Consider the following 21,917-nt stretch of genomic DNA (forward strand, 5'->3'; position numbering starts at 1 on the left):
CCTTTGAGGATATGATATAATAACGGTAGTTTTTACAGCCAGGCAATAGTCTAAGAACTTTGAATGTTGCATACATTAATTCTCACAATTACCCTATAAGGTAGATATACTGTGATAATTCCCTTTTACAAATGAGACCAAGGCACAGAGAGGTTAAGTAACTTGCCCAGTGTCACACAGCTTAAAAGTTGGGAAACTGAGACTTGAGTCAGACATTCTGACTCCATAGTTCCAGCTCTTATTTATAGAGTTGTGTTGCCTCTGTAATTGAGATGCTGAGGAAAGGAAACACTTAGCTAGGTTAGGTGACTTGTTCAGGGCCCCTTGTTCCCGTGGTTGTTGGATTCTGCAAATCTGTACTGAGTGCCTGTTAATGTCAGGCCCTATTCCAGATGCTGGGTGAGTGGTACTAGGCAGCCAGAGCCCTGGGCCTCCTGGAGCTCAGGCTCTTGTGAGGTGAGTTGAAGAACTGGACGTGAGCCTGCTGCCTTCTGGTGTCAAGTCTAGACACAAAGCGAACTGCCTTGTTTTGCAGGGAGTGGGCAGCTGGTCGGTCTCTGTGCTCAGTGGTGCACTTTCTTTTTTCTTTTGAAGGTCGCCTGGTAGGTGCTCTGGATGCAGTGCTGGATTCCAATGCACGGGTCGCTCCATTTCGAATTCTGCTTCAAGTGCCTGGGTCCCAGGTTTATTCTCCCATAGCATGTGGTGAGTTACTGAGTGGATCAGACGTTTACTGGGCCATAGCCACTGGTGAGTTTTGTTCCAGTTGGAACATTCCAAACCTTAAGGTCTAAGCATGCTGACTATCTGCATGTTGGTGAAGCTTGAAGGTAACTCCTTTTAGAAACTCATCTGCTTTTATGAGTTCTTTTTTTTTTTTTCTTTTCTTTTCTTTTTTTTCACCCATCAAAAACACATAAAGGCTACAAGCTTGGGCACCTTAGCTTGGGCATGCCAGGCTTTTGCGTGGTGTGCTGTTCCAGGGTGCTGTATATTGTTGAGTATGAATGGAACCCTTTTTTCCTGAATCTTGTTTCTGACATAACGAATGCCTTCCTGGGCAAGTGCACCTATCGTAATGGTACAAGGCATGGGGGTGGGGGGGCGACTGAGGGCTGTGTCTGACTTAGGGTAGTCTTCACCCCCTTGTTCCATGTTTGTGCCGCATTACTGGACTGCTGCGCCCCACGGGAATTTTGCAATCCCCCCCCTCCCCCCGTCCTCTTCTTCTAGGATTTCAGTCCTCCTGCACCGTCTAATGCTCTACTTGCCTCTCCAGCACCTCTGGGGCTGGGAATCAATCATTACATCTGAGAAGCCCCTTCTATTAAAAAACTAAAGCAAGATGTGTCTTTTTAACCACATGAGTCATAAATGTTCACCTTCTAGAAATTAAATTGGTAAGAGAGAAAGAAAAGGAAATCTTCTGTACCCCTTTATCAAAGTGCTGGTCTCTCTTCTGAGTACATGTGCTAATACACACAGAAGCTTCTAGTTTGGGTTTCGAATGGTAAACACGATGCATGTTCAGTATAATCCATTAACCTTTGACAAGTTCAAAGAAGAAAATGTCTCTCGCCTCACATCCTAGCCACCCAAAGCAACCTCTGGCCACACTGGGTTCACCTCATTGAGACCACTTTATACTGTATTTAGGACAGGTACAACAATAGTTTTGAAGATGGTCAGAAGTACCTTTGTAAAAATGCAATCTATCTGACAATGCTGTTTTATAATAAAAGTGTTATGTTTTTACTTGATTTCAATAAACAAGAAGCTGAAGTAAAACCAGAGAAACTTCAAAAATGTTTCCTTAACGTGAGAGCTTATTTTCTAAAAGGTTCATCTAAGACTAAGGGAAGAGATTTGTGAAAGTATCACAGGGTTAGGATTGTGGCTTTTTAAAGCAGTGTTGCAACTCTGACCATGTGTGTTGACTCCCCAGCCTGGAAGACAAGGATGCCAGCCTTCATATGCTCCAGCCTTCATATGCTCCCCCCTTTCTCTCCAGCCTTTCATTTAAAAACGTGTTACTATTAACTTGACGTTGTAATTTTCATTCTGTCTGCCACCATGCTGTCCTCCGTTCTTTGGCTTTGTCCTGTATTTAAATTGATCTAATGCTTTTACTCAGGTAGGGCTTTCCTAATATCGAATCTTTAATTTTGGCTCATCTCTTGATTGACTAGATTACAGTTTTCTTACCTCAGTTATGTCTCACATTTGTAAGTATCTGTCCCTTGGCTTTGGACTTGAATGATAATTCGGCTGGGTATGATAGTCTCCAGCCATCTAGAGTATAGTGGCCATTGCTCCAGAGTCTTCCTATATTTAAAGGGGCAATGGGAGAAATCTTAGGGTGGCCTTTTTTTCCCCTCTCCTTTTTGTCCCCTTGTGGGCGATGTGCTTTTTTGCACCTGTAACTGTCTAACCCTTGAAGTTAAGTAGTTTAGTAACTTCCTTGGTTACTGCTTTGAGCACATTGTCAGGAACTTGATGTGCTCTTTTAGTATGTAGATTGAGGGGCACCTGGCTCAGGTGGTTAAGTGTTCAACTTGGCTCAGTTCGTGAGTTTGAGCCCTGTGTTGGGCTCTGTGCTGACAGCTCAGAGCCTAGAGCCTGCTTCAGATTCTGTGTCTCTGTCTCTCTTTTCCCCTACCCTGCTCAAGCTCTTTCTCTCAAAAATAAAAATAAAAACATTAAAAAAATATGTAGATTGAGGGGCGCCTGGGTGGCTCAGTCGGTTAAGCATCTGACTTCAGCTCAGGTCATGATATCACGGTCTGTGAGTTCGAACCCCGCTCTGTGCTGACAGCTCTGTGCTGACAGCTCAGAGTCTGCAGCTTGCTTCAGATTCTGTGTCTCCCTCTCTTTGCCTCTCCCCAACTCATGCTCTCTCTCAAAACTAAATTAAAAATTTGAAAAAAAATTTAAAAAATATGTAGATTGATTTCTTTAATCACTTCAGGAAATTTTCTTCTTTATATGTATTTTTAAAAATGTATTTTATGTTCCATTTATTGGAATCCCTGCCTCAAAGATCCTTTATGTTGGAAAGCTATTGTCTACTTTTCATTCCTGTTTTTCTTGATTTGTCTTTTCAACTTGTATCCTCTGTGCTGTTCATAATCCTTTCCAACAAGTTCATAATTCTGTTTTCAGCCCTGGATCCCACACTTTGCTTAACTTCCTCCTCCTCCTCTTGCTGTGTTTTTATTTATTTTTTATTTTTTTAGTGTTTATTTTTGAGAGAGAGAGAGAGAGAGAGAGAGCGAGCGTGCATGAATGGGGGAGGAGCAGAGAGAGAGGAAGACATAGAATCCAAAGCAGGCTCCAGGCTCTGAGCTGTCCACATACAGCCCGACACAGGGCTCTAACCCACAAACTGTGAGATCATGACCTGAGCCGAAGTCGGACGCTTAGCTGACTAAGCCACCCAGGCGCCCCTTGCTATGTTGTTTTGATCATGATTTTCTTAGGTGTCTGCTCGCCCTTTCATGTGTAATTTCATCATCTCATCTTCATGCTCTTGTTTTACTGAAGTCATGTTCTTAACTGTCTTGGACTATGAAGCATTTGTGAGAATTTCCCTTTCTTCTTTGAGGGTTCCGTGTTTTTTTTTTTTTCCTAGGGCACAGTCTCTGTCTTTTGAACACTTTCTGTTCATCTGTTGATGCTCTTTTGCTGTCAGATGTTGGCTTGGTTGCTGTGCTGTTCCTCTGCATCCCTGGACATGCTCATGCTTGGACATGGTTAGCTAAGATTGACACTGTTATTTGTACCAATGTTGTATGACTTTCTGACTGGTATTTAGGGGACAGAGCAGAGAGGACAGGTGTGCTGCTGGGCAGGATGTGGGATGTGAGGCCGCAGGATCCTCTGACTTTCTCCAGTTTCTTTTTGGTCTCTCTCCTCTCACTCTGCCCCAAGCCAAAGAGTTGGTCTTGCTCTGGATTTAGAGCTGTTTATGGGAACCTCTGGAGTTTGTCTCCTCACTAGGCTGGCTTCTGGGGAGTCTGTGGAGCAGGGACCCTGCTTAGATCCTGCATCTCTGTAGCCTGGGAGGTCTACAGTAGCCATCTGGGGCTCCCGGAGCACTTTCAGACCACAGTGAGTAGATGGTGGCACAGTACTCAGCCTTATGGCTGTGGCCTAATTTACTCATCCAGTCCTTTATTAGATACTTAATTGATTCTGATGTTTCAGCATTTTCAAAACTTAAATGAACATCCATACACTTAAATATTTCAGGATGCTTCTTCATCCTCAAAGTCCATTCACGTGAAATGTTGGGTGACTGTCACGTACCAGACATGTGCTTGGTGTCAGGGTTCCTTGGTGAGTGTGTGAGGGGAGTTTTCCTCCACCTGGAGTTACAGGGCCCTGGGGGATACAAAGAGCAACCTGGAAGTGGCAGGTCCAGCGGGCCCGAGGATTAGGAAGGTGAGAGGTGGCAAGGCCCTTGACGAGCACATAGTAAGGAAGTTCTGTGTCAGGGGCATGTACTTTCTAAGGCCATCTGTACATATATTTGCCAAGCTGCATGCTGTAAAGGTTGTAGCAGCTTACGCTTGCTTCCCCTACACCCCGTCTACCACTGGCAGTGTAGTTCCGAGCAGGTTGAATTCCTAGAACATTCTTTCTCTTGAGCCAGGATCTCAAGGATCTGCTTGTTTTAGTCTCCACTTGGCTGAGTATTTGCCTTGGACCTGACCCATGGCAGGTCTACAGATGCTTCATGTTCTTGTGCTGTATTGCCCACAGAAGGTCCCCTGTGTAAGCAGCGGTTCTTTCCAGTGCTGCTTTTCTTGGGTTAGGGAAGAGAGAACGGGGAGGGGCTTGGGCTTGTGGTATTGATTTAGATACTTAGGCCTCTTCTGGGAGTTATGTGGGCATCCTGCACTGTGATATTGACTCAACCATATTTAATATTTTATTGTGTCTTGAGCATTGAGAAAGGATCCCTGCCCAGGGTTTTAAGTCTCAGATAAAGCACAAACAAGAACTGTAGGAAGGGCCTGGGCGGCACCAGGACGTGGGCAGGGACAGGAAGAGTGGCCTGCAAGAACGATTTATATCTTCATTTGATTTCGGCTGTTTGCACGGCAGGATGGGGAGACATAGGAGAGCTTTTGAGAATAATTTTTTTCTTCTATTTGCTTTTAAGCAGAGGTAGAAGAGCTAGGTAGAGAATGCCATGGGTGAGCAATATTATTTGGCAGCAGATCTGTGGATGATTGTGGTTAAAAGAGATAAGCAATAAGTTGTTACTATTTTTTAACTGACATGCCATGAATTTCAAGGCTTTATGGACTTTACTGGCCTCACTGGATAAAAGACACATGATGAGAGTGAGCACTTGTTTAGAAGAGGGTGAGGAGGACTATGCCCTGTCTTTCAGGTTGGAGCTCAGATGCCCCCTCCGAGAGACCCCACACACACCCCCTGCCAACCGCTCCCCCCACTCTGCCGGTGGAACCCCTCCAGCACTTACCTGTGCTGTCACTCAACTTTCTTTGTTGTCTACCTCTCTAATGAAAATAAAAGTTTTCTCAGAGTCCTGCTCACCACTAACCCTCCAGTGTCCAGGGTAGATAGAGCCTGGTATTAAGCAAATAGTAGGTGTGCAAATAAGCCAAAGCAGTCAAGTAGGGACTCCAGCTTTAGGGATGAGTAAGTAGTCGGTTACTCAGAAAAGGTGATGGGTTCAGCACGTCAGTGTCCTGTATGTGAGGAGTGAGAGAGGGGGCATGAGGTCACAAACAAGACTTCTCGGCCCTTTCTGAGAAACCACAGCAGGGAAATTCTATGGCTGGGTGAGGGCCTGGGTCAGGAGCTCTGTAATGAGCCACCAGCACCATTGACAGTAGAAAAACTTGCGAAAGAGGGATCTTGCTTTCTTTAAAAACAGAAAGAAAGAAAGAGAAGGAAAGAAAGAAGAGAAGAAAGAAGGCATTTTTTTTTTTTACTGTGGTAAAACATATATAACCTAAAATTTGCCATCTTCACCATTTTTAAGTGCACAGTTCAGTGGCATTAAGTACGTTCACATTGTTGTGCAACCATCTCCACTGTCCATTTCCAGAAATTCTTCATCTTCCCAAGCTGAAACTCTGTCCATTAAGCATGACCTCCCCATTCCTCTCTCCCTGCCAGCCCCCTCCCCAATACACTATACTTTCTGTCTCTGTGAGTTTGACTACTCTAGGTTCCTCATATAAGTGGAATCATACAGTATTTGTGTTTTTGTAACTGGTTTATTTCGCTTAGCATAGTGTCCTCAGGGTTCATCCATGTTGCAGCAGGTGTCAGAATTTCCTTTTTTTTTTTTTTTTTTTTTTTTTTTATGACCGAGTAACCTTCTATTGCATGTCTACTTTCCCTTTGATATTGGATATAATGATTGGTGCATGAGTAGAAAGCAAGGACGTGGTGTGGGGAACCAGGAGAGTCAATTCCTGGAGCCAATTCCCGGACCGGGTTGGGGAAGGAGGGAAGAGTAGGGGGAGGAGATGAGAGGTCTAGGGCTCCAGCCCTGACTGAATTGACACCTAAGCATGAAGAGCTCATGGGGACCCTGGAAGAGCAAGGAGACTTTGTTGGGGTTTCTCATCTGATGTCTCAGCCTGTGCTTTATCCTGCAGTTGAAAAGTCCAGGCCATGCCTGGCTGTGAGTTAGCGATTTATCATTTCGTGTTCCTGTTAGTAGGTGACTCTCTGTGCTATTGCTGTGCCAAGTTTTCACCTTTCTAGTAAGGTCTAGGCCCATGGTTTTGAGGGAAAGGGAGAGCAGGAAAATGGGGGAAAGGTAAGTAGGTGGGCATGACGATGCCATGACACATCTTACACCAGTAGAGTACAGAGATTTTCAAGCAGACCAGGGCGAGGTGCCCACCTGGGTGGGCAGAGGCATACCTGCATCTTGAGAGGGAGTAAGTGGGTAGTTTGAAAAAACTTAGTTAATATTTTCAATTTGGAAAATGAAAAAAAAAATACAAGACTTTGAAATTTCCAAGTTCCATTAAAGGAAGCTGTGGTAGTGTTGCTAACAAAATATGTGGCATAGGTTTTTAAAAATTGAGAATCACAGCAGTTAGGCTTTCCAGCTTAAAAAATACTTTCCTTTCACACACTTTCCTTATTTGTTCCTTTTAACAACGTATAGGTATGTATAATTGCTGACTTTGGAGAGGGAGGAAGCAAGGCCTAAGTTGCTTAGTAAGTTGCCAGGGCCACATCTTGCATCGAGTGCCTCACTGGGTAGCTCAGGCACAGGTCCTTCTAGAACGTTCTCTTCAAGTGTTCATTCTGATGTTTCTTATCTCTGCCCTTGACCGTGGCTGGCGTTTTAGTTTCTTGTATTCTGCATCACTGTTTGCTTTGTCTTTGGAGAGAGAATTTTATTACAGGAGGAAATGTTCCAGGGTGGATCAGATTAGTGTCTTGGTTAACTTGGTGCCAGGGCAGCAAAGGAAGTGCCAGCCAGATCTTTTTTCAAGAACAGAACTCACTGTGCACTTCAAGGAAAAACTGGGAGGCAGCCCTGCAGGAGGAAAGTAAGAACTTTTTTTTGGGTGCGCACTCTGAGGTCACTCAATGTGAGTTGTCACATTTGTTTTTAGTTGCTTGGGATTTCCTTCAATAATACTAACTGGCGTTTTCCGTGTAGGATTTACACTCGGAAATGGCTGAGACATGCCATGGCTAATGCTTCTTTTCATTTGGGGAGTTTCTGTCACCAGGGTCCTACTGGTTTAAATAATTTTGCTTATGCTCAAATAATTAAACTCACTGAAGATGTTTGTCCATGAGGGATGTTGCTTATAATTATTTTTAAAAGCAAGAAAATCCTGAGTGTAACTTTTAGACTTAGTAAATTGAAGGTCAAAAGTCCTATTTAAAAAACCCATGCTTTTAACCTGGGTAGACACTTGCAGACCACACTGTCTTGCGTTCTCCAGGTAGCCATGGCCCCCTGCCTCTCTTGCAACAGGCCCTGTTTCTCCCACTTGAAATAATTCTTCCCCATGAAGTCTCTCCTTACCTAAGTCCTGATTTGTTGCTGGACATAGTTCAGAATAGATATAACCTGCATTGAATCTTAGAGTTGTGAAGCTGGGAATCAGACTTCTCTCTGGCATCTCACAGATTGTCTGACATCGGCACAGAGCACGACCTGTTGGACAAAAGAAACCACCTGGAGGGGATCTTCGCAGACATCTGGTTTCATCTCTTCCATTTTAGTAGATGTGAGGAGACTGACCGAGGCCGATGGGTTTCAAAATAAGATGACTTTGGTGAATGGCTTTTTATTAAATGATTCCTTAATGATCAAAAACAAAGGCAGAGCTTGGGAGCAGAAGCCTCCAGACTCCCTGGGGTGCCCAGAGCTCTGCCTCTCCCTCAGGTCTTGCTGGCCTGGGTGTGTTGTCTGATTGGGGTCACCCTGGTCTCCATGCCATCGAAGCTGTCTGCAACCCGAGGGCTCACTTGAGGGCTTGCTGTTGCCCTGGCTTCTCGGACTTACGCTGTGAACCTGATGTATCTGAGTGGCCTGGGCGTGGGAATGATCCTGATTGAAAAAATAAGGAAATTCAGGGAGTGTGAAGTCCTCTACCCTGTTTTCTTGCTCTGTTTTCACTTCTGATTTTACAAAATACTCTTCCTCAGGTGTGGAGGTCAGTTTATCCAAGTTGATGACTTGTTTTTGTTAAAAAGAGATTTTAAAGTGTTTCTCATTGTGAGGATTTTCAAACATACCCCAGAGGAGTGAGGACATTATAATTAGATCCTCCAGGCCCATGCGTGGGGATCAGAACACAGGTGCATTTGGGTCATGGTTTTCCCCACTTTTCTTTATTTCTTATTCTCTGCCTTCTCCTCACCCCTCTGATGTGTATTTTAAAGCAAATCCTAGAAATTGATATTTCACCTCTACATATTTTAGTAGAGATCTTTGAATCTATGGCCATTTTTTTGCTCCTACAGTGGCATCGTTAAACTCGTGGAGTTAACTGGGACTCTCTGATGTCATGTGTACTCTCCATCCCAAGGCTGCATGTCTGCTTAAAGAGTCTTTCATATAGGTCTGGATGGTTCTAATCCACATTCAAGAGGGACCACACACTTCATTGGGTGGTTGTGTCTCTTGTCTCCTTTAGTCGGGAAACCCTCCCCCACCCTGCTTTTTTCCCCCAAGTCATTGACTTAGTGAAGAAATTGGGTCAGTTTTTACATAGAATGTCGCGTATGCTACGCTTCTGTTTATAGGGCTCACCTCCTTGTATGTCCCCCAGACTGGGGGGTACTTGGAAACGTTCAGTTAAATTCAGGTTTAGTGTCTTTAAATTTTATTTATTATTATTATTTTATTTTATTTTTTAGAGAGAAAGTACGAGTGGGGGAGAGGGGCAGAGGGAGGGAGAGAGAGAATCTCAAGCAGGCTCCACACCCAGTTCAGAGCCAATGAGGGTCTCCATGTCATGACCATGAGATCACGACCTGAACTGAAATAGAGTTGGACTGATTAACCAACTGGGCCATCCAGATGCCCCCAACAGTTTTAAAGAAAAAGATACCTGATAGGTGGCTCCACATCTTTTATACCATGTCCTCTCAGCAGGCATGTATCCCCTGCATGTCCTACTCTTAGTGATGCTTAGACCAGCTAATGAGTTCAGGTGCCCCTTTTCATTGCCTTCTTCCCCTTCAACCTTTCATCTAGTGGTTTCACCTGTTGTAAACACCTGCCCAATTAACTTTTTCTCTACATGTCATAAAGTGGTGATTCCTACCCCCCCTAACTCAATTTGTGCTTTCACAGCCCTGAGCTTCAGCTTGACTGTGTAGAAGAGCTTTAATTCCTTAACTGGGGTTACTTGGTCACCCTGAGATGTGGTACATTCAGAAAAGAGGGGAGGAGAATGCTGATGTTGGTGCTTTACTTGCCTGTTAGCGTGAGGAGTGGGTGCCCTGGTGATCTGCAGTGGTGACAGTGAATTGTTTCAGATTTTTCCTTCTTCCCACCCTCTCCCTTTTTAGTATCGTTTTAAAGTTTAAAGTGCTCCTCACTCCCAATATTTTATCATGAAAATTTTCAAAGTACAGGAAGTTGGGAGGATTGTACAGTGCACAGTAGACGCCAGGAGTTTTTATACATCCAGTGTGCATCTGTTAATTGTAGTCCTTTGTCATGCTCAGATTGTGCTTGTCAGGCTCATCTGCCCCTTGGAGGGCAGCCTTTTCTGTGGCTTCCGGCACGTGGTCCTGCTCCCAGTCACCTTTGAGTGCTTCTTTGTTTTCTGACCAGTGAGATGTTAAAGGTTCATCTTGTGCGTTTTTCTGCCTCTTGTGTGGATCCACCATTTTTCCAGTAGCCCTTGGTTCCTTTTAGTGGAGAACGGTATATAGGGGCCACAGTCTGGTGTAGGGTCCTTCATTGTTACTGGGTTGCCACTGCTTCTAAGGCTTTTCAAATAAGCATGAGCTAAGAAGTGTGTGTTATGAAAAAGCAACATAAATCGTGAGTTCATATTTAAAAAAAAAATTTTAGGTTTATTTATTTTATAAGAGAGAAAGAGTGTGAGCAGGGAAGGGGCTGAGGGAGAAAGGGGGAGAGGGAGAATCCCAAACAGGCTCTACACTGTCATTGCAGACCCTGATGTGGGGTTCGAACCTACAAACTTGTGAGATCATGACCTGAGCCAAAATCAAGAGTTGGATGCTTAACCAGCTGATCCACTCAGGCACCCCAATTATGAGTCCATATTAATTTTCTAATTCAACTGTAAAACTGCATAGTTATAACTTAGCTTTGATTTTATATTTTTCTCTTATACATTGAAAATCTTGATTTCTAACAATACATAATTTTCTGACTATCTCACATCTACATCCACATACATATTATTTCTAAATAATACTAATATTAACAATAAGAGTGCCGAATGAAATTTAAGGTTTTGCAGCTCTGTTTGGCCTTAGAATATATTTAATTATGGATGTATAGTCAACATTGTTTAAAATACCTATTTTCTCTGTGTAATCATTTCAATAACCTGATAAGTATCCATTTACTTAAATTAGGGATTACTTTTTTCCTTTATTGGTTTAACCTTAAAAAAAAAAAAGGAAAACTCTTTTATGATTCCTTAATCAAACCTATAAAATCTGTAAACAAGATATATGTAAAGGAGCCAGGCTTTCACTGCTGTCCCCTCCCTGCCTCCTTCCCTCTGCTATTAGGAAACCTGTCTTTTTCTGACTTAGGTTTCTACTGTTTTGTTTTACAAATATACGATACATTCTCCCACCCTGTTTTTACAAAGGTCACACATACTATGTTCTGTCCCTTGCCCTTGTTCACTTAGGGACATATCCTGGAAATCATTCTATATCAGAGAGCAGAGATTATTTTCTCCTTTGTTTTGTCTTTCATTTTGTAGGAGTACCATAGTTTATTCAGCCTGTTCCCTAATGAAGGCCATTTGTGGTGTTTTCATCCCTGGCCATGGCAACGTCTCAGTGAGTAACCTGGCAAATAGTTTTGTACCTTTACTGCTGAATCATTGGGCTAGATCACACTTTCAATCTCGCAATCCCATCTCTAGTAAATGAATATGAAGCTTTGTTTAGATATTACTAAATTCCCCTCCCTCCCTTAGATTTGTGCATTGGAAAACATTACCATCAGCAATGGATGAAAGTACCTGCTTTCCCAGATTTCGTCATTGGATCTCTTGTCAAACCTCTGGCTTTCTGTCAGCCTCATAGGTGTTTCTGCGTATTTCTCATTTGCTGTCCTTTTATTATGAGGACGTTGAGTGTTTTTCACGTTTAGGGCTGTTTTCAGAAACTCCTTGTTCTTATCCTCTGCTTTTTTCTATTAGGTGGTTCTTTTCTTCCCCTTAATTTTTAGGCATTGTCTCTGTATTAGGAATATTAGTCCTTTATCTGGGAAATGAAATTACAAAAATCTTTTTCCAGTTTGTCACATCCTTTAGTGGCTTTGCATTTGATGTGTTTTACCTCCTAGAGGTTTTTTTAATGTAGTGGGATTTAGAATGCCTTTCTTTTATACTTTATGATTTTGAGGCATGGTTAGGAAGGTTTTATTATTCCCAAGTTATACATGAATTCACTAATTTTTTTCAAGTACTTGTAAATTAACTTTTTTTTAAAATTAATACTTTTAAAGCTGTTCTTCTAAGTCTTCTGGCTTGCATTGTTTCTGACAAATCTACTGTCATTCTTTGTTGCTCTATAATTATTGTCTTTTTTTCTTCTTTATCACTGGCTTTCAGCAGTTGCAATAGATATGCATTTTTATGTGATTTTCTGGATGCTTTTTCTGCTTCGGGTTTGTTGAGATACTTGGATCTGTGTGTTTATAGTGTTCATCAAATTGGAAAAGAATTTTAGCTGTTTTTTCCAATATATACATATTTTTCTGTTCTCTGGCCTCTGTTCTCCCCCCCCCCCCCCCCCCCCCCCCCCCCCAACTCTTTCCCCTGGGACTCCAATTAGTAGACTGCTTGCTGCTGTTCCACAGCTCACTGATGCTCTGTTATTTCTCTTGTTAATCCCTTTCCTTCTGCTTTTCATTTTAGTTTTTAATCACTATGTCCTAGTTCCCTACTCTTTTTTTTTTTTTTTTCCCTGTAATGTGTAGTTTACTTTTAATCCCATTCGTGTATTTCTGATTTTAGACACTGTTTTTCCATCCCTAAAAGTTTGATTTGGTTCTTTCTCTATATCTTTCATGTGGTCTCTCACCATCCTCATGCTTTCCTCTGCTTTTTGAATATTTGGAGTATATTTATAATGGCTGTTTCTGTCCTTGTCTACAGATTATTTTATCTATGTCCTTTCTGGTTCCATTTCTATTGATTTTTTTTTTCCTTTGGTTAATGATCAAATTTTCTTACTCCTTTGCTTCTAATTCTGAGAAGTGTTTCTAATGGCACTAATACAAGGACATTTTAATGACGGTTTCAGTTGCAAATTTAAAATATTTTACTTTCAGTGTCAGGGAGGTTGGTCTTTTCACTTATTGCAAATACTTTTAGGGACTTAATATGAAGGCAGAAAAGGTCAAGGAAATTACGTAAAAGTATTTAAAACTTATTTTCTTAAGCAACATAGATGTGTATGTGTGAAAATACTGTCAGTCATGATGACGTGATGTTGATATTGGGCTTTCACAGGTTTCTGTAAAGATGCTGCTTCAGGCATGGATTAGATGTTAGAATATCCACTTGAAGAATGTGAGGTTTCTGAAAATTAAAGGCTTTGGTTCAACCCTCTCCCCTGCTCATTTGTGATTTTTACTCAAATGCTGTTTTTGAGTTACTCTGTATACGATGTGTTACATGAAATTGAGAAATGGTAGTGTTGCTTTTAATTAGCCCCTTTATGGTCCATATGGCTTTTAGTCCAGGCATTTGATGGTAGACATTTAGTGTTTGGACAATAGAGAAATGTACTATTTCAAAGGAACAGATCTGAGCTATGCACATGGAATGCCCATTCATTGTAAATTAGGATTTCGATGGCCACGAAAGACCCTTAATTCATTTGGGTAGTTATTAAGCAGAGAGAAACAGTTGCTTTTTAAAACTGAAGCTTGGGTCATGTTATTTATGGCTGTGTTCGTGCAGAAGCTGTAGGTATAGACAATGAGATGCTTGTTTTATTTCCTGAAAACCTCCCTGGAGGAAACCTAGGCGAATAAATACTGTGTGTGAGTTTGAAAGTGACTCAGCTCTTGGGAACTGCCCACCCAGCTCCCCAGGCTCCCATCTCCACTGTGTGTTACGATAGAGTGAGGCCTTAGGAGCCCGGAGACGTGGCCTTGAGCTTGGCTCTTCTCTGCCCTGAGTTTTCTTACCCAGAAAATAATACCACCTACCTTGTGCTATTTTTATTAAGATAAACAATGTCAAGTGTATGACATATCTACAAAATGCCTGGGAACATGCTAAGAATTCAGAAAATGTCCTGTGTCTACCACCTACGGCTGTTCTGCCTTAGAGTTGGTAATTTATAAATCATCATGGTTGTTTGATCTGTGCCTAATTGGGGCTTCTAATCCTGGATTTTAGTTTTGCATCGGCATTTATAAATCTTATTTGAGTTCTTGTGTGGGTAATGTTTACGATCCTCTGAACTTTAATTTTCTTGGGAAATAGAAGTCTTATTTTGTCTTAATAAAACAGGTATAATTTTGCCATTTGGACTTCTGTTAAAATCCACAGTATTCCTATAAAGTGTGGTTTTAAACAGCTATATTGGCCTCCTAGGGCTGCCACAGACTGGGTGGCTTAAACACCAATATTTATTGGTTCTCAGTGCTGGAGGCTGGAGGTCCATGATCCAGGAGCTGGCGGGATTGGTTGTTCCTGAAGCCCTTCCCCTTGGCTTGCAGATGGCTGCCTTCTCCCTATATCCTCACATGGTCATTCCTGGTGTCTCTTTCTCTTCTTTTTTTTTTTAAAGTGGACTTTTTTTTTTTAAGTTTGTTTATTTACTTGGCAGGGGGAGGGGCAGAGGGCGGAGATAAGGAATCCCAAAGCAGGCTCCATGCTGACAGCGGGGCTGACAATGCTGGGCTCAAACTCACGAAACCATGAGATCATGACCTGAACTGAAATCAAGAGTTGGACGTTTAACCAACTGAGCCGCCCAGGTGCCCCCCTTCCTCCTCTCAAAAGGGCACTGAGTTCTCTCCAACCCAGGCGCCACCCTTATGACCTCATTTAACCTTAATGACCTCCTTCAAGTCCCTGTCTGCAAATATGGTCATTTTAGGGGGTTAGGGCTTCAGCATATGCATTTGTCTGGGGCAAGGGATACACTTCAATCCAGAACAACTCTCCTCCGTCTTGGTTTTGGAAGACCTGTAGCAGAAGCAGTGGGAATATTGCTATGTTGTTCATTTGTAGACTTTTTATCATTCTGCCTCTTCAGTGGTGACACTTTCTCATGTTCTTATTTTTCTCTTTACATTTCCTGCCACTCGTATGTCTGTGATGTGGTGGCTTTCCAACTTTTTTTTTTTTTTATAATGTTTACTTATCCTTGAGGGGGCAGAGGAGCAGAGAGAGAGGGGGACAGAGGTTCCGAAGCGGGCTCTGCACTGACAGGAGAGAGCCTGATGCCGGGCTCAAACTCACAAACCGTGAAATCGTGACCTGAGCCGAAGTCGGATGCTTATTAGACTGAGCCACCTAGGTGCCCCTCCAACATTTTTTGAGCATGACTCACAGACAGAAAAATATTTATGTATGTGTACTTACCTCTAACAAATACTTTACAATCAGTGGTTGCCCTTATAAAGTAACACGTATTCTCTTTTTCATTTTTTCAAAAGCTATTTTCTGTTGGGTTACTTTGTGTAATTTGGGAAGACTGGCTACAGCATCGATTCAGAACTTTGGTGTGTGAGCTCTGTTAGTGACTTTCCTTTTTAGTCCTTTGGGGCCGAGGACATGCAGTTGGTTTGCACTGATTTGTAGTATTTTGGAAGCCTATCATAAGACTTCCCTGCAGAGGAAATTATAGTTTGGAAAATTTCCCTGCCATTTGGCAACTTTTGTAGGAAATGGAAGACAGTAGGGTGGAAAAGTTTCATCATATTGATTGTCTTGGCCAGGAGAGACATACAGCTATGTCTTCTATTCAACAACAGGGCAGATTGTAATGAAATCTAACTGTGGCTCAGTGACAGATTTTTGTATTTTTATGTGCCTATTTTCTCTCTCAAGGTGTAGGCTTGGTTTTATTTTAGAATTATCTTTCCCTGTCATAAGCTTCTCCCCGTAGGTAGAAGACTCTTTTAAAGAATAGAGGCGTACATTTTTGATGACTTTGTCTCAATTCTTAATTCCATGTGCTACACTGTTGGGGCTTGATTATAGTTTTATTCATGGTGTCTGCGGTTATCAGTTGAGGACAACCTCCTTGTTTAGCTGTTAACAATTAACTGTGCTGGACCTGTGAGCTTAATGGGATAAATGAAAACCTGTTTCATGTCATCCAGGAAGGAAGATGCATTCAGGAAATTGGAAAGACTCTTAAGTACAAACACAAAATGGTTTTTTTGTTTTTGTTTTTTTTTTTAAGTGTCAGGCCAGAGGAAGTAATGGACCTAAAGATTATGTAAATGTTACTTTGAAATTGATGGGTTGCTTGGGTGGCTCAGTCAGTTAAGCATCCAACTTCTGCTCAGGTCATGATCTCGTGGTTTGTGGGTTCAAGCCCCGTGTCGGGCTCTGTGCTGACAGCTCAGAGCCTGGAGCCTGCTTTGGATTCTGTGTCTCCCTCTCTCTCTGCCCCTCCCCACTCGCACTTTGTCTCTCTCTCTCTCTCTCTCAAAAATAAATAAACATTAAAAAAATTAAAAAAAAAAGAAATTGAAATGTAGCTTGTTAGGGGAGGGCCCCAGAGTACTTCAGGGTTGTAGAGAATGATTTCATACCCTGCTCTTGCCTTTCATTCTGTATATTTGACCTCGGAGAGGTGCTTGAGCCACCATTTCCTCATTCAGTCTTCATTACACAGCAGTGACCTAGTCCCTGGAACAGAAAGGTCGCAAAGGTGAGTCTTCTCCTTTCTCTTGTTCTTCCTCATTCCGCCAAGGTCTGTCTTTCTTCCTTCCTTCCTTCCTTCCTTCCTTCCTTCCTTCCTTCCTTCCTTTCTTCCTTCCTTCCTTCCAAGAAAGAAGTTCTCATACTCAAAAGATTGGTGACCAATAAAGATAATTTTTCCCATTTATTCTTTGCTTTTATTAAAAATACCCTGACCAGGGCGCCTGGGTGGCTCAGTCAGTCAAGCATCCAACTCTTGATTTCAGCTAAGGTCATGAGTTCGAGCCCCACATCAGGCTCTGTGCTGACAGTGCAGAGCCTGCTTGGGATTCTCTCTGACTCTCTTTCTCTCTGTCCCTCCCCTGCTCTCTCTCTCTCTCTCTCTCTCAAAAATAAATGAGCTTTAAAGAAAAAATATTCTGACCAGTTGGTTTTATTATAATAGATAATAAAGGACAAAGACCTAGAAAGAGTAAACCTTAAAGAGAAGGGCAGAGGCCCAGGCATCCCCAAGGCACCTGTGCAAGTTTATTGGCTTCAGTGAAGACCGAAGGACTCTCTCTCAATGGTGTGATGTACTGTCTGCCAGCTAGGAAGACACCATTGCTGACCCACAGATTTAGGAGATGTTTTTTGTGACTAACACCTACACGGTTGCTATTGGAGGACGGTAAATGACAGATATTGAAGCCAAAGGTGGGCAAAACTGACGTCTGCCTGAAGCGCCTCAGTACTGAATGTGAGGAACCACACAGACAGTGTGGGGCCGGAGTTCAGCTAGACAACATTTAGAAGCTTCACGAGAGTTATGCTGTGAAACGTGGAACCGCTTGGTTTGATTTTGTTTTAAAAGGATCTTTCCCCCTTGTAAGAGGAATGGAGAGCCTGAGGGGCCAGGGGTTCCCGCCACAAGGGCCCCCTGGATGGGAGGGGGATGGAGAGTGAGAGGATCCTGACCATGCCTGCCCAGAGCTGGCTCTCCTAAACCCCACCTTAAAGAGCAAGACTGGGGGGGTGGGGCGCTGACAGAAGGCTGGGCAGATCACTGGTTGGTGTGCCCTGGATGATGTCTCCCTCCCCCATGTTCATACATTGAAGCCTCAGCCGCCAATGTGATAGTATTTGGAGGTTGGACCTCAGGAGCTAATTAGGTTTAGAGAAGGTCCGCAGGGTGGGGCCCCCATGATGGGATTCCTTATAGGAAGAGGAAGAGAGACCAGAGCGCTCTTTTCCTTATGAAGAATTCTCTTTGATTGCTCTGATGACTCCTTCCCAAGGAGACATCCTAACACAGATGTTCTTGATACTCACTGACCCCAAGTGCACAAGTCTGGAGTGAGTTCTCTGGCATTCTATGCCTGAGGTTTTCCTAAGATCCCTACGTGCATCTATAACTCTACAGCGAGGAAGGCTGCAAACAGCATTCACAAAGTTTGGTGTCAACAAAATGCCTATCTGGCTTTTGTGAAGTGGCATGTGGCTCTTTTGACCACTGTGCCTCACACATTGGCAAGCTTATTCTGCGCTGGTGTTTGGTAGCCCTTAACCTTTGAAGTTAGAGTATCTCCTGCTTCCCATTTGGGAAATCTGATCCTCTTAGCTGGGCGTTGTATCTGTTTCCGTTCTACACACACCTGATGCACATGTGCCTTTTCTTGTCCAGGACCATGCTTGCTTCAAGTCAGGGGACTTTTTGGAGCACGTGCTGTGTGCCAGGTCCTTCACTAGGAGCTGTCATGGTCACCGTATCAAGGTGCTCGTTGTCTAATGGAGAGTACTAAGAGGCTCCTTGAGAGGAAATACTAAAATAACTAAGCTTTTTGGTAACAGTGTTGCCTAATGCTTCAGTAATGGAGTGTTGTTTTTTTTTAATTGACTTTGAAAGAAATTAACTTGCTATATAGGACTTAACTTTCTGTGTTTTTTAGCATGCATTATACAACCTCTTTTTATGAATGTTCTTAATGGATATGGTTGTGAATGATACGAAGTATAGATGGGTAAACCTGGAGATTTCCTAGGTTGTTGCTGTATTTAATGGTGCCTGTTGCAAGTGGCGACACCCTTGGGCAACCTGCAGCGCTTTCTCAAGAGGCTCTTTCCTCTGTGAACCTGGGCTGAGGTCCCTCTTGAGGGATCCCTGTTCACACAAGGTAAATAAACCATGTGAGACTGTTCAGAATTGGCCTGCTTCCTGGGGCTTGTTTCCCCCAGAATGGCTGCGTAATTATAAATGTTTCCATCCCTTGAGTGGATGTGGTAGGAAGTCCATGCATCAGTGAGGCTGGCAGGAATGTCCGCATAGCAATCCCAAGAGTGACCTGATTGGTCACCTGGCTCATCCATGTGGCAGTGGACAGGTGTTTGCAAATCCCAGTGCTGTGGTGAGGGAGACCGTGTCTCCGAAGGAGGGGGCCTTCCAAGTCTGCTGTGGCCCAGGATGTGAGAAACCGAGGTGTTTTAATAACAAACACAGCATTCATAATATTTGGCAAATGAGTTCATGTGCTAGGAGTTACTTTTAACCTTAGCATCTTTCTCTGTTCTAATCCAGGTGCAACATTAGAGGAAATAAACCAGCACTGGGACTGGCTGGAGCAAAATCTCCTCCATACTTTGTCGGTCTTTGATAATAAAGATGACATTGCCAGCTTTGTCAAAGGGAAGGTAAAGGTAGGTCCTTTGATTGAAATGCTTCTCCTCATTTCCCCGTCTTTCTTACAAACTTCCATATAATGTTTTGGCCATTGTAGCGTTTTTGACCAGGTTTGAAGTTTTCTCCACTGTAACTGAACATCTTAGCTTTTAATACACAGTCAAAGGAGTTAGACTTGTCAGCTGTCAGACTTTGCAGACAGTTGGGCAAAATACACCTGAAATTTAAAGATCCACACATCATTCTCAGGCCTAAGTTTTTGTTAACCTTTACAAAAAGTGAAAGGTCCTCTTTTGTCTCAGGAAAAAAAAATGCTATGATTTATGTATTTGCAGAGCAAAAAATATTATTTGATTCCTTTTTTTTTTAATGTTTATTGTTGAGAGAGAGATAGAGTGTGAGCAGGAGAGGGGTGGAGAGAGAGGAGACACAGAATCTGAAGCAGGCTCCAGGCTCTGAGCTGTCAGCAGAGAGCCTGATGTGGGGCTCGAACCCTCAAACCAAGAGATCGTGACCTGAGCTGAAGTCGGATACTTAATTGACTGAGCCACCCAGATTCCCCTGTTATTTGACTCCTTAAATTAGCTGTTCCCTCCTTTTTGCAGTTGTGACAGCTTGTCACTGTATTTTGTTGGACCTGGCACTTTCCTCTTCCTCAAAGTGGCTGTTTGTTTTTGAAATATGTTAATTAAATGGAATTAAAACCAATTATATTTTGAGAAGCAAGAGAGGAATATTTTGGGAGGTATCTGTTAATATCTCCTGTAAGTTATATTTTCTATAACTGTCATTGCAATAACATGATTGGTAACCAATGTTTTTTAAAAGATTTTTTTTTTAACGTTTATTTATTTTTGAGACAGAGAGAGACAGAGCATGAACGGGGGAGGGTCAGAGAGAGAGGGAGACACAGAATCTGAAACAGGCTCCAGGCTCTGAGCCGTCAGCACAGAGCCCGACGCGGGGCTCGAACTCACGGACCGCGAGATCATGACTTGAGCCGAAGTCGGCCGCTTAACCGACCGAGCCACCCAGGCGCCCCGGTAACCAATGTTTTAAAAGCCCTATCACGTAGGGGTTCCTGAGTGGCTTAGTGGGTTGTCTAACTTTGGCTTAGATCATGATCTCACGGTTCATGAGTTCGAGCCCCACATCAGGCTCTGTGCTGACAGCTCAGAGCCTGGAGCCTGCTTCAGTTTCTGTGTCTCCCTCTCTCCCTGCCCCTCCCCTCCTCCACTCACACTCTGTCTCTCTCTCAAAAATAAACATTAAAAAAACATAAATAAAAGCCCTCTCAGGCAGGGAGAGACTGTTTCTCATTCTGAGGTTATCTCTTATTAAACATTTTAAGATGTTAGCCTGTAATAGTTTTCCTCCTTGAGGGTAAAATATCCCAGAGCATTGATTTTGTTTTGTTTTGTTTTGTTTTGTTTTCTCTTCAAAAGTTTGTCTTTTTAACACCCTGAGTGCTTCAGCTTTTAGTAAAGGGCATCAAAGTGAATTCTTGATTTTAAAGGGACAAAAACAGAAGTATTCTTTTCCTCTGGGCATCAGGAACACTTGTGGGGCCAGGTGGAAACCAAAGGTCTCCTGAATCCAGGCCGGTATCCTCTTAGTGTCACCTTTGGCCTGTGCAGTTGGCAGGTGGACCCAGGCTGTGGTGGGGACATACCTAGCCCATGGGTTACCATCTTTGCTTGGTTCAGCTGACTAGCTTGGTTCCCTGGGTCAGCTCACACTGGGGCTTAGCTACAGAAATGCCCATTTCATGGTAATTTTTTACACTTATCTCCCTTCTCCTTAGTCTAACGTAGCTTGTGGTGGTTCTTTGATTTAGGGTTTCTCCTTTTAATTTGGAGGAAGGAAATTTCATTTCTGCTACAGTGGCTTTAGGAAATCTTCTGTAGAGGAGGAAGCAACCTTCCCTCTACTGTCCTAGGTTCTCCTCCCATGGCCTGGAGATTAAACCGACAAAAGTCAAATTAATGAGAAAACCAGTTTATCAACACGTGCAGTATGCATGCACAGGGGGAAACTCAGTGATGAGTAACTCAAAAGGGTAGTTAGAATGTAGGGCTTATACAGCATCTTAACAAAGAGCCATATGTTTGTAGAGAAGTGACAGGACAAAGAAGAATTTGGCTTCCAGGGGTGGCACACTGTGGGAAGGTAAATTAAATGTGTAGGGGGAAATGAAAGGAAGAGAAGGGCTATTTTTGTGAGGTTTGTTACCCTCTCAGCACTGGTCAGAGTCTAGAGTTACCCTCCTCTTCCTGGCACAGGAGAGGGAGATACCTTCACAAATGGGAATTGATATCCTTGTTTTAGACAAATAGTGGAGGAGGGCAGAGAGCCTTTTTGGTGTCTGCTGTTTCTCAGTTGTTTTCAGAATAATTCTTATGCCAAAGAGGTGTATTTTGGGATGGTGTAGTCTGATCCCCTGCACATCAAAGCTAAAAGGCCTTAAAAAAGCAAAAACCAAACCAAAACAAAAACAGTCTGAGGGAGGCTGCTGGTCTGGATCAGGGGCTGGGGATGGAGGGGTTCTTGTGGTCTGAGATGGGGTTATACCTTTGGGGCCACCACATGTAGTGGTGGTTCTCCATTTCCTCTGGGAAGATCCAAAGGAATTAGAAACTGAGGCTTTCCCACTCCTATCCTGAACAGTTGGCTAC

The 21,917-nt window shown here is 43.0% G+C and overlaps 1 protein-coding gene across 3 annotated transcripts in view; it reads left to right on the forward strand.

Annotated features, from left to right (window-relative positions):
* Positions 1 to 21,917, forward strand: part of TBC1D8 (TBC1 domain family member 8) — a 112,158-nt gene that overhangs the window by 40,323 nt on the left and 49,918 nt on the right. For all 3 annotated transcript variants that reach the window (XM_042931969.1, XM_042931970.1, XM_042931971.1), the window contains exons 2-3: positions 595 to 705; positions 19,141 to 19,259. In XM_042931969.1, the coding sequence (XP_042787903.1) occupies positions 595 to 705; positions 19,141 to 19,259 (230 nt within the window). The remainder of the gene's footprint in view (positions 1 to 594; positions 706 to 19,140; positions 19,260 to 21,917) is intronic.

This window comes from Panthera leo, chromosome A3, assembly GCF_018350215.1.
Source record: "Panthera leo isolate Ple1 chromosome A3, P.leo_Ple1_pat1.1, whole genome shotgun sequence".
Classification (NCBI taxonomy): Eukaryota; Metazoa; Chordata; class Mammalia; order Carnivora; family Felidae; genus Panthera; species Panthera leo.